The sequence below is a fragment of the Phocoena sinus genome, chromosome 20, assembly GCF_008692025.1.
Source record: "Phocoena sinus isolate mPhoSin1 chromosome 20, mPhoSin1.pri, whole genome shotgun sequence".
Classification (NCBI taxonomy): Eukaryota; Metazoa; Chordata; class Mammalia; order Artiodactyla; family Phocoenidae; genus Phocoena; species Phocoena sinus.
In genome coordinates this window covers 58,648,157-58,660,822 of record NC_045782.1, presented here as the reverse complement: position 1 = coordinate 58,660,822, position 12,666 = coordinate 58,648,157, and the positions used below count along the sequence as shown (strand labels likewise).

General features: G+C 37.5%; 1 protein-coding gene across 7 annotated transcripts in view; it reads left to right on the top strand.

Moving 5' to 3' along the window:
• Positions 1 to 10,191, top strand: part of HELZ (helicase with zinc finger) — a 150,454-nt gene extending 140,263 nt beyond the window's left edge. For all 7 annotated transcript variants that reach the window (XM_032615780.1, XM_032615783.1, XM_032615778.1 and 4 more), the window contains 2 exons: positions 4,913 to 5,165; positions 8,892 to 10,191. In XM_032615780.1, coding sequence (XP_032471671.1) covers positions 4,913 to 5,165; positions 8,892 to 9,226 — 588 coding nt within the window. In that variant the 3' untranslated portion in view covers positions 9,227 to 10,191. The remainder of the gene's footprint in view (positions 1 to 4,912; positions 5,166 to 8,891) is intronic.
• The last annotated feature ends 2,475 nt before the right edge of the window (positions 10,192 to 12,666 follow it).

The following is a 12,666-nucleotide window of genomic DNA, read 5'->3' as shown; positions in this document are numbered from 1 at the left end:
AAAGCAAAGGATGGAGAAAGGCATACCATGCAAAGACTAATCAAAAGAAAGCTAGAGTGGCTATATTAGTGTCAGACAAAGTAAACTTCAGAGCATAGGAAGTTATCCAAGAGGGACATTAGTACTGATAAGAGGGTCAGTACATTAAAAGGAAATAACAGTCTTAAGTGTGTATGCATCTAACAACAGAACTTCAAAATACGTGAAGCAAAATCTAAAAGGAGTAACAGACAAATCCACAATTATAGTTTGAGACTTTGACTCTCCCGTCTCAGTATTTAATAGATCTAATAGACAGGAAATCAGCCAGGGTATAGAAAAAGTGAGCAGCATCGTTAACCAACTGCATTTAGTTGACATTTATAGGACACTCCAACCAACAACAGCAGAATATATGATCTTTCCAAGTGCAGATGTCACATTCACCAATAAAATATGTTATCTGACCATAATGGAATTAAACTAGAAATGCATAACCAAAGGATAACCAGAAAATCTCCAAGACTTGGGAATTAAACTGCATATATCTAAATAATAAATGAGTGAAAGAGGAAGTCTCAAGGGAAATTAGAAAATGTCTCAGATCAATAATCTAAGCTTCTATCCCAAGAAATTAGAAAAGGAAGAATAAAATAAATTAAAATCAAGCAGAGGGAAGGGAATAATAAAGATGAGAACCGAATTCAATAAAAAATGAAAACAAAAATAATAGAGAAAAATCAGTGAAACCCAAAGCCAGTTCTTCGGAAAGATCAATAAAACTGATAAAGCTTTAGCAAGAGTGACAGAGGAAAGGAGAGAAGCACAAACTACCAATATCAGGCACGAAAGAGGAGATACCACTGAATCCAGTAGACATTAAAAAGGATAACAGTAAAGGAATACTGTGAACAGTTCTTTGCATAAAATCCAGCAACTTAGATAAAGTGGATCACTTCTCTGAATACCACAAACTACAAAAACTCACTGAAGACTAAATAGATAGCATATGAATAGTCTTATAACTGTTAACAAAATTGAATTTGTCGTTTAAAAACCTGCCAAAGAAGAAATCTGCAGGCCCAGATGGTTCGCTGCTGAATTCCTCCAAACATGTAAAGAAATACCACCAATTTACACAATCTCTTCCAGAGAATGGAGGAGAAGGGCACACTTCTTAACTTACTGTATATGGCTAGCATTACTCTGATACCAAAACTAGACAAAGACAGTACAAGAAAGAGAAAACTACAGACATATCTGTGAACATCATTGCAATATCCTCAACAAAACATTAACAAATTGAATTCAGCAATATATAAAAAAGAACAATACACTACAATCATGTCGGAGCTTATTTCCAGAATGCAAGGCTGGTCCAGTGTTTGAAAATAAATCAATGTAATCCACCATACTAACAGTCTAACGAGAAAAATCACATGATTATATCAATAGACATCCCCCCCCCCAAAAAAAAAGCCTATATACACATTTGGCAGAACAGGACATCCACTCATAAAAACTCTTGGCAAACTAGAAGTAGAAGGGATATTCCTCAACCTGTTAAAGGGCACCTATAAAAATCCTATAGCTACCATCACGATTAATGGTAGAGACTGAATGCTGAACGCTTCTAAGATAAGGAAGGAGTTAAGATGTCAACTCTCAACATTCCTGTTCAACGTTATCCTGGAAGTCTTAGCCAGTGCAGTACATCAATAAAAAGAAAAGACACAGAGTTTGGAAAGGCAGAAATAAAACTGTCCCTATTCACAGATGACATGATTGTCAATGTAGAAAAACCCAAGGAATCTACCCAGAAAACAAACCAACAAAAATTAATTTTGACTAATGTGAATTTAGTAAGGTTTTGAGGTAAAAGGTCAACACAAGTCAATCCCATTTCCATATATTAGCAACATTCAATTGGAAACCAAAAGGTAAAAGAGCAAGTACCATTATAATAGCTCAGAGGAAAGTTAAATGCTAGGTGCAAATTAACAAAACCTGTACAGGGTCTGTATGCTGGAAACTACAAAACTGCTAAAAGGTAATTTATTTGGTGTATAAACCATTTCATTCAGTTGTCAGCAAGATTTCTCTGCTTATCCTCAAATTACATTTGAGGACACATTCCAAAGTAGCAAATCATATTTTCATGCATCTACCTACATCTGTGTTGTATGAAGTAGGTATACCAGGGGACGATCTATATATTATATTTATATATGTACGTATGTATATTATGTGTGAGTGTGTGTGTGTGTGTGTGTATACATACACATATATAAATATATAAATAAAATCTTCAACATATCTAATTTTAAGAACATTCAAACAATGCCAAGTTTTGGTTCTTTTTCTAACAGAGGATCAATTGCATTCATAATGTCATTTGAAGTTGTATTTTATACTTAATCTACCCATTCATCTTTGTCAGCAGCTGCTTAGGAGCTGTTATAAACATGTTACACAATACTTCCACAAGTACTGTGCGTGTCAACTGTGTGATTTTTTTGGATTTCAGTTTGGAAGATATAAATGACACACATTTTTTTTAAAGTTTAATTGAATATTTTCTCCTTTTATATCAGCTTTCCATTGCTTTCTGATTTTTAGTTTTCCTCATTTAAGTGTTGTGGTTCACATATCTATCTATTCATTGCAAAAAGGGGCTTATAAAGTTAATGCCTGGAATTCATATGAGTATCACCAGGGAATTTGATTATTATAACCTGTTTTCTGAGGCCATAACAGATTTTAGTTTTGTACTTTAGTATTCACACATAAAGCCTTTTTTTTTTTTTTTTTTTTTTTTGCTGTACGCGGGCCTCTCACAGTTGTGGCCTCTCCCGTTGCGGAGCACAGGCTCCGGATGCACAGGCTCAGCAGCCATGGCTCACGGGCCCAGCCGCCCCGCAGCTTGTGGGATCTTCCCGGACCGGGGCACGAACCCGCATCCCCTGCATCGGCAGGCGGACTCTCAACCACTGCGCCACCAGGGAAGCCCACACATAAAGCCTTTAGAATGTGATCCCCTACAGTTTCTGACTGGGCTGAACACTCAGGGCATGGTAATAAAAAGAAGCACTTCACTTTGAGTCTAAGAGCTAATCATCTTCATAACAAACCTTGATTAAAAAAAAAGGCACCCTGTACAAGCTGCTGTGACCGTTCATTCATTGCCTAGCCATACAGAACATAAAGCAGTTTAGGAATGTTGGTTATTCTACTCAACACCATAAGTTAATAACCTTGATGAAGAAATTTCAAATGTGCTGATTAAATTCACAGTTGACACTAGTTAGAATGGTTACTGTTCTAGAAAATAGGAATCAAATTTGGAATGATCTTAACCATTGGAAAAAAATACCTTTAAAGCAGAGTAAAACTAAAGATGAATTTAGATACTATACATAAAGACAGAAGAACAATAAAAACATATGAGAAAAGGTATTAATGGAATGGAAGTATTAGCTCTCGCCTTTCTCATCCAGTAGCTAAAACTTTGGAAACGTAGAAATGACCTGGACATCCTCATTTAACAGTGAGAGAAGGTCTCTCCTCCCTCCCCTTCCCGCCTTTCTGCTCAAGGCAGCCAGTCCAGACCCATTCCCTTCCCGTTTGTACCCTTGTGGTTCCGTCCGTGACGACTTTACTCTCACATACTTAGGCCCACAAATTCCCGCATTTCATTGGCCTGACAATATCTGCTTGTGATATCTTATATTCCCCCCAAATCCTGCTATTTCTGTGCCTCTCTCTCTCTCTCTCTTCTTTGTAATCTAACCTCTAGTTCCTGATTTCTAGTCATTTGTAACAACGGTGGTAAAAGAAAGTTTCCTCCCAATCATAATGACCACGAACTGAATAACAAATCTGTTACTTCCGGGGGAGGGAGAGGGGGCAGTAAAAAGCCAATCCTGTTCTGTCATGTAAGCTCTAACACGGAAGCTTATCCTTTAGGTTACATCAACAGCAAACCTTCCTATGTGCCAAATGCTATGCATGCTGAACTTGCTCAGGTCTCACAGCAGCCCTAAGAGGCAGGCACTGTGGACAGGGAAGCCACATTTACAGATGAAGTTCCCAAGAGGCTCGGTCAATTGCCGGGTGATGCTGCTGGGCTAACTGAACACCTGACTGCTACTCCGTATTGCCTTTGCTCTTAGAACTGAGCCTGAGCATGGCCACAGCAGTCAGGCCCGAGAGCCTGGAGGGCACTTAAGTAGCACTAAAAAATCATGAAATGCTGGCAAATACATCCTGTCGGAGGGTCAAAGAAATTTTGGTTGTGCAAGTGTAGGGAGGAGAAAAACGTTAATTGGGTTTCAAACATACGAAGGATTTGTTGAAGAATAATAAATGTTCCGTTTCAGTCGAAGACTTTCCGAAGGAAGACGTGCAGAGAGGGCGATCAGGAGTACCTCTGTTGGGTGGGAGTAACCCTGTCTTACCATTAGGTCTAAGGAATGACAAACCAGGAGGTTGTGAAGGGCCCATGAGATGAGTCTCAAACGGACGAATGTGTTCAAGATGTTGTGATTCAGTTGATCGTGACTGTAATTTCCCCATTTAATTTTGAGCAGATATGCTTCTTCATTCTTATTCTTAATCTAATGTTACCTAAAACGTGGATAGAACTTTAGAACTGAAGACAGGTAGTTCAGCCCCATACTTTACAGACAGGAAAACAGAGTCAGAAGTTAGATGTGTGTTGTCATAGGAATACCTGCTAAGGGCCAGAACTGAGTTTTGACCCCAGGTCTCCTGACACCATGTCCACAGCTCAGGCTGCTTTTTGGGGGTTTTGATAGTCACAGAAGAAAGTGTTTTTGAGAATTTCTACTTAATAGAGTGAGATTGCTGTATGCATAAGAGAGTGGGGTGTAAGTTTTCACTGATTTATGAACTGTCCTTTTTCTTTGTGTAGTATGAACCCAGAGGACCTGGTCGGCCCTTGTACCAAAGAAGAATCTCATCTAGCTCAGTCCAGCCTTGTTCTGAAGAAGTAAGCACTCCTCAAGACAGCCTTGCCCAGTGTAAAGAGCTTCAGGACCATAATAACCAATCTTCTTTCAACTTTTCCTCCCCGGAGTCCTGGGTAAACACCACCTCATCTACCCCCTATCAGAACATTCCGTGCAATGGATCCAGCAGGACAGCTCAGCCCAGAGAGTTGATAGGTAAGACAGGGTTGGGGGTTGCCACGATTGCAGTTTTAACTACCAGCTCCTGGGTTATTATGGAGTTTTTCCTTCTCCCATTCCTTCCATTCACATTTATCTTGGAACAGTATTTAATGCTCATAGCTCGTAGGTGTGGCCTCAGGGTACACATTAATTTAGGACGATATTGGTTCCATGTTTGTGGTCTGGAAGGTAAGTAGACCTACCCGTATTTGGGAACTGATCATTTTGATCATTTTAACCTGTGAATGCGTGAAAGAAGTAAGGGAACCTAGAATGTATTTCTAAATCAGATCACCTTTGCTTGGGAAAAGCTTGTTTTCTGGATTTTCGTGTTTTCTTCTGGGTTGGGGGCGGCAGTTGGTTAGGTCAGTTTCAGTTTTCAAGGATTTATTGTCAGTAAAGTTGTTGACAGTTTGCTACACAATAGAGTTTGGCCATAAGAGAAACCAGTAAAGTCTGACATTTTGAGATTTAGAAATCCAGTGTTTATTCCTTATATTCTAATGAACTGAGAAATCCAAGTCCAAAGAAGAAAAGAAAGAAGGCATAGGAAGGCCTTGGAATGGATATGGCTGTAAACCTGTGTGCTGGGAAGTCTGAAGTCTTCTTCAGCCTTGAACACGAGTGCACGTTTATCTTTCCTTTGTTTCCCTCTTTTTTATGTGGAATGTAAAGAATGATACTGTTTGAGTTCTCCCGATCTATATAGCCTTCTCTTTGTAGGCTGTAGTCATTTATCTTTGTGAACAAGTCTGTGATCGTCGGTGAATTTCTGCCTTGATAGCATCAACCTTTGTATTTTAAATTAATTTTGTTCATCTTTAGAATGTGAATCCATTGTACCTGTAACTGACCCATTTTGGAGTATGTGCCATACAAGCATATTTTTAGAACAATAGACATGGTAGGTCAAAAAGCATTAAAAAGGTATTGGTTTCTTTCCTGTCAAGAGACACGGTCATTTTAATCTTTAAACATTCATTAGTACCTTCTATGGTTAAAGTGTTGTATTTTGCCTGGGACTGCTTTGTCATTTCAAAGGTCTAACAGAAATGCACTCATCATATTTGAATTTCCTGAAAAACATCTAAATTACAAATAAGTGATGAAAATTTGTTACTTCTTAGTTGTTTTGTGTATTATAATTTATTTTAAAGACAACATCATTTCTCCTTTTTTTCTGCCTAAATTTTAAGATAGCTTTTGGCCGAAATCAGTAAAAATCTGATAAAGTTGAAGTTTCCTGAGCCCAAAGCACATGTCATTTATGGTGTCTTCTCCACAAATATAAAATTCTTATTTTCTTCATTGCTAGGAGACAAATAGTATTCTTTAGTTGAAAGTAACACTTAGCTAAGTATTTAAAAATTAATTCAAAATCACTACTATCCTGAAGCACAGCTTCTTGTCTAACAGTATGTATGTGTGTGTGTATTTCTTATATTTTATTCTATTTTATATTTTCATTTCATTTTTAGAGGAATGTAGCAATTGCCGGTGGTGAATCAGAAGGAAAATAATCACCACTTGGGGAATTCTTTCTGAAGTTTGAGACTTATTTCTTGAGTTGAAGGAAATTGTTCATATTATATTGGTTTGGAATTTGAAAGAGGTCATGATATGGCCATATTTTCTCCACAATTACAAGCCTGAGAGCAAAGCTCATGTCTCTGACCTTTTTGAACTTTGGATTTCCCATTTTGGTACTGATCACACTTGGTAAATGCCTGCCTGCTGAGTGAGGAGATCATGAGAATAGACCCTGTGCGATCGAGGGGGTGATCCAGTCTCACTGCGGGCCCTCGGTGTCCTCAGCGAGGGTGGGGATCGTCTCTCCAACACATATGTGTTCGGGTTCTATTCACTTCTCTTGGTGACAAGGCATACTTTATCAAGCATTTTCTTTTTATGCACAGATGAAAATTAAAGATTAGGTAGAGATATGTATTTTGAAAAAAGTCATTGGTTGCCAGATTAGTAAATTCATAGTTTTAAAGAATAGTTTGTCTTACCAGGAGCATATATGGTAAATGAGATTGACAGAGATCTTACATTCATGATTGGATAAGCGTGTAGGCATTAGGTTAAACTGCCTCTAAAATATTGTTCTGTAAGTATTTATTATTTACTTGAAAACATTCTAAACTCTAATTATATTGTCATGAAGATGAGAATATGGGTAAATAAGACTTAGTAAAGTAAATAAAAATAGTAAGTTTTTGAACAGCCAGTAAAATGTTTATTTTGTATATTAGGCAGTACAGGCCACTTTTATATTGAAGTGTTTGTTAAACTAATGCTCTTAAAAACAATTGTTTCATTCACAAAATCAGTGACATTTAGACAGAAAGGTGGTAAACGTTCCAGAAAGCTGTTAAATGGCTTAAAATAATTTTGAACAATTTTGTGAATTTTTAAAGTTTTAAAATAATAACATGAAATTAGCATAATGAATCAATGAAATACTAAAACTAAAAAATGAAATATTTTCTCCTTAACTTTCCACAAATAGGTAATAAACGCAAGGGAAAATGTCCATAAATGTCAGTAATCAAAGATGTGCAAAGTACAACTACAAGATAATTATTTATTTATAAAATAAGCTGAAGTTAAAACAAATAGTAACACTAGTGTTGTGATGTAGTAGGGAAATGAGCAAGCGTTGTTGGCTGAGTATAAGTGGGCAGTATTCTCCTGCAGGGAAGCTTGGCCATAGTTAATCGAAAACTTTCACTGTGTATGTACTATACGACCCAGCCATTGTACCTCTAGGGATTTATCCTAAGGGAGCAGTCGTGAATACTTAGGAATATTTATCTATAATAACATTTATCACAGTGTAGAAAAGTGAAAAATTGACTATTATCCATATTTCTAAAAATGAGAGATTACTTTAAAAAGTTATGAAATATCTGCGTTATATGACATCCTTAGGGAAAAATGCACCAGCAAGTTAAATTAGCTCTGGTATTTGGAAGTATGAATGACTTATTTTCTTCTTTGGCCTTTGTGTAATTTCCAAGTTATGCTCAATGAATATGTATTATGATTTTAATCCAATCTAATGTTAGTTAAACTTTTAAAAGATTGAAAGCAAAAGCAATGTTTAAAACAAGGTATGATTTGGGGGCCATAAAATTAGTTAGGAAGAGTGGAGTCGAATATTAAAGGACCATGGAATTCGGCAGATGATAGGAAACGTGAAGTAAAGTCTACAGCAGCTTTCCCCACCGTATTCCATGTTTCCTTACATATTACAAGAAAAGGGAGTATTTTTAAGAAATTGAATCCAGGTGCTGCTGTTTCTTAGGTTAATAATAGAAGCTGTTTTAACCAGAAGTCTGCATGTAGAGCTCATTTTTATTTAAGAAAGAACCTGTCTTTTCCCATTTTCAAACTGTGAGCAGTTAATATAATAGCAAAGTGTGCAATTGTACAAGTTAGTTTTTTGAAGCAAAACCTTCAGACTTGGCCTTTAGTTTTGTATGTTTAGTTATCACAGTTCACGTAGTTAATTCTTCTTCCAGTGTTTATGAGATGGAGAAGTTCAGTTAGATGTGTTGTGATTGCAGAGTGTTGTGGCAGAAGTTGTCTGTCCTTGTGGCTCTCCTGTCGCTGAGTTCCTGGAGATGAGAACCAGCTGTGACACACTGAACTAGTGAGATGCCTGAGGGTCGCTGGGCTTGCCCTTAAATCGGTGCTACTCTTCTCTGCTTCTAGCTCCGCCCAAGACCGGCAAACCCCCTGAGGATCATCTGAAGCCTGAAAACCTTGAGGGGTCCAGTTCCTTCAATTACAGCGTCCTGCAGCATCTCGGCCAGTTCCCCCCACTCATGCCCAACAAGCAGATCGCGGAGTCGGCCAGCAGCAGCAGCCAGCAGAGCTGTGGAGGCAGCAAGCCCGCCATGTCGTACGCCAGCGCTCTGCGGGCCCCGCCCAAGCCCAGGCCCCCGCCGGAGCAGGCCAAGAAGAGCAGCGACCCTCTGTCTCTGTTCCAGGAACTCAGCCTGGGGAGCTCATCGGGCAGCAATGGCTTTTACTCCTATTTTAAATAATCACTTTTTTTTCCTCCAGGGAGAGTGTTTTCATTTCTGTTTGTATCAGTAGAATTAAGATAGCTGGACTTCACCTATAGATGCACAGTTCCCTTTGTTTTAATATTAAGTATGTTCTCAATTGCTTTGCTGCTAGACTTGCAACTAATTTTTTTTTTTACAGTATATTCCATTATTTTGCATTTTTGACATGAGTCGGAATTTTGACAGCTTTTATGTGGAATAAAAAATATTTTTAAATTTGTGTATTGTTACATATGTTTGCATCAAGCTAGCAGCTAAGAGGTTAATTGTGCAACTATTAAAAAAGGAGAAAAAAAGTTTGTCTAAAATGTATTTAAAAAGAAAAAAAAATTGTAAGTAGCATTTACATTTATTCAGTAATATTACCATACGCTGGGTTTCTGTACCAGAAATGGCCAGTTGATGTACAAATGTATGTTATTTTTGCTTAAATTCATTGAAAATTTTTTAAAAAAAAGGGGGCAGCATCTTCTAAATACTTTAAGTTTTATCAGCTTTTTTTGGTGACAAGATGCTGCATTCTAAAACTTTTATAGTTTTAGACTACGTATGATGTGCTGTTGTAATCTCCATCCACTGTAGGATAGAGTTAAAGGCATTCTTTGCAGGTGTATTTCATATGCCACTGTTTTTTGTAACATGAAAAAAACAGTGGCATACTTAATTATTTTTTGGACAAGCTACACTTTAAGCTTGTTTTTAATGTTAATTTGATAGTGTGTGTTTTTTTTTAAACAAATCATGAAGCTGAAAAATTTTTAGGATTGTTGGTGCTTAGTAGACTTGATAACTATTTTAAAAATGCGTGAATTTAGTAACATCTTCTTTTCCTCACTATGCATGTGTAAATGTTCGTAATCTGGCTTCCCCTCTCCAGTGGTATAAAGAGTTGTGCCGCTTTAAGGTTTTTTTTCCCTCTAGTAAAAATTTTGGTACCTTTATTTGATGTTTACATTAAAATGTGACATTATACATGGCAATTCAAATATTTTGCTAACTGTTTTGTTTGAGGAACATCATTAAAGAAGAAATATAATGTTTGTCAAAGATGTATCAAAATTCATCAAAATCTGGGGCAAGAAGCTGCCCTTGTTTTCATGTCTTTTGATTCTTCTAAAAGAACCCCACTGAACTTGTACAAAAATATACAATTTAAACAGCTATCTTAAATATCCTACAGTCTAAACATTGTTTTGAATGAACTTTGGTAAAATCCAAAGAACAACGTTTACCCTCTTAAAACTTGTGGTCTTGTAACACTTTTGAAACGATGCATGTCCATATTGTTTTCCTGATCTAGTAGTACTACTTTTATACTTCAGAGATATCTTGAAACTACAATATAACCTTTTTAAAAAAAACATGAAATAATAAGGTAAGGTTGGGAAACACTGCATATCCTGAACGGACCCTCATGATCCGTTCAAAACTAGTTTTCTTTCGGAAGACTGCCTTTGAATAGGCCATCGTCTATTCGCGGTCCATTTTTAAAGCAGAGTTGAAAAGTGGAGGGCAAAGAAGAGCGTCTGCGACTGGAGTTTAGTTGGTGTCAGCCAGCAGTAGTCCCCTGTAAGCCTCGGACAGTTTGGGAGAAGAGAGTGCCTTTAGTTAAAGGCTGTCAAGCTCTAGGACAAATGAAGAGAACCTCTTTTTTATTCAGTTCTGTCCTTCTGCCCAGAGTGCAGTTCACTTCTCTGTGGCTTCACGTTACAGGCTGCAGGTCTCTGTGTAAGGCGGCAGATGTAGACGTGTAGACTGCAGACGTGCTAGTGGTTAGTATAAATCACAGTTGGAAAACGGAGCCAGCAAGTTACAGCACCTCGTTTTCTCTGTAAGATGTCAGATTTTACTCAACACAGTCACAAGAAAAGAAGAAAAAGTTTTGCCATATAGCTGTGTATTTCTAACTCTGTGACAAAACTCAAGATACAGCCCAAATGAAAATGAGATCCCCCTGCTGTGAGGATGTCGGTGAAGAATAATGTTCTTGTCAGTGATGATTCCCCTCCCCCGAAAATATACAGGACTGCGACGCAAGCCAGGTCAGTGGTCGAAAGCATGCTGATCTGACCAAGACAGAACTCTCCCATCAGGGCTGTCAGTTAACCCCTCGTCATAAAGTAATTGCCTAATCATCTGCTTTCCATACTTGAACCTTTAAAAGATACCAGTTTTAAAATTATTTATATTTAAATGTGCCCACCCTGCTGCCCTTATATATTGATGGAAGCTTTGCGTAAGGAAGCTGTTACGTTGTTGTGACTTTGCTGTCCTAAGCAGTTATTTCTAAAAAACTGAAAGTAGCAGCTACCTCTTAGTCCGCTGCTCTGCTGAGAACGTGTGTTCCTCACTTCCTTATCGTTTCTACAGCCAGTCAAGGATTCGAATGTTTCCATCTCAGCTTTACTTAATGCCATCTTTCCAACTGTGCTTTAAATGTAATGTATACATAATAATATCTTGTAACAGTTTTGAGAAAGTCTTACTGCAAGAATCATTGCAAGTTTCCATTGAAATGAGGCGTGGCTTCTGAGTACCGTTCATCCTGTTGGATATTACTTGGGTAGTGTTAGCAAGTGCCCACGAATCAGACTTAAAAAACAACTTACAGTCGGCCTTCCGTATCTGCGGGTTCCATGCCCACCAATTCAGCAAAGCATGGGTCAAAGATATAAAAAAAAAAAAATTCCAGAAAGTTCCAGAAAGGAGAACTTGAATTTGCCATGCGCTCGCAACTATTTGCATAACATTTATATTGAATTAGGTATCATAAGTAATCTAGAGATGATTTAAAGTATATGGGAGGATGTGTGGAAGTTATATGCAAATGCTACGTCATTTTATGTAAGGGACTTGAGCATCCTCGGGTTTTGGTAGTCCTGGGGGTCCTGGAATGGATCCCCTGCAGACACTGAGGGGCGACTGTGTTTTATATTCTAGGTCCAACCTTAGAGTTCAGATGGAACTTTTTTTTTTAAAGCTTGATGTAAGCTCTGGGATAATACCAAGTATTACCAACTTCCTTTTCTTCCAAAACAGGTTTCTTCTAAGTGCAGTTAGTTGTTCACATGTCTTTCTACTTCTTTGTTCTTTATATCACTCTGAAGTTTCCTTTTTCTTGCCAGAACTATTTTTTATTAATTTTACTTTTTAATTTCAGTGCTACTGAGATTTTCTTTTTTTACCTTAAAGAAATTCTTTTGGGTGATAGAATTTGTAGCGTTTTCATGCTAAATTTTTTTTCCTATCTAAAAATGAATTTCTGTTAAGATCTGAATGAGCCTCATTCAGTGTAACATGGATATTTTCTGGGGGGTTTTTCAGAGGGGTTTTGGTTGCCATTTGGCATGTGCTTGGCCAAATTGTTATAGCAGAGCTTTGTTTTTGATTAATCAGCAGTTAATTATTGATCATTT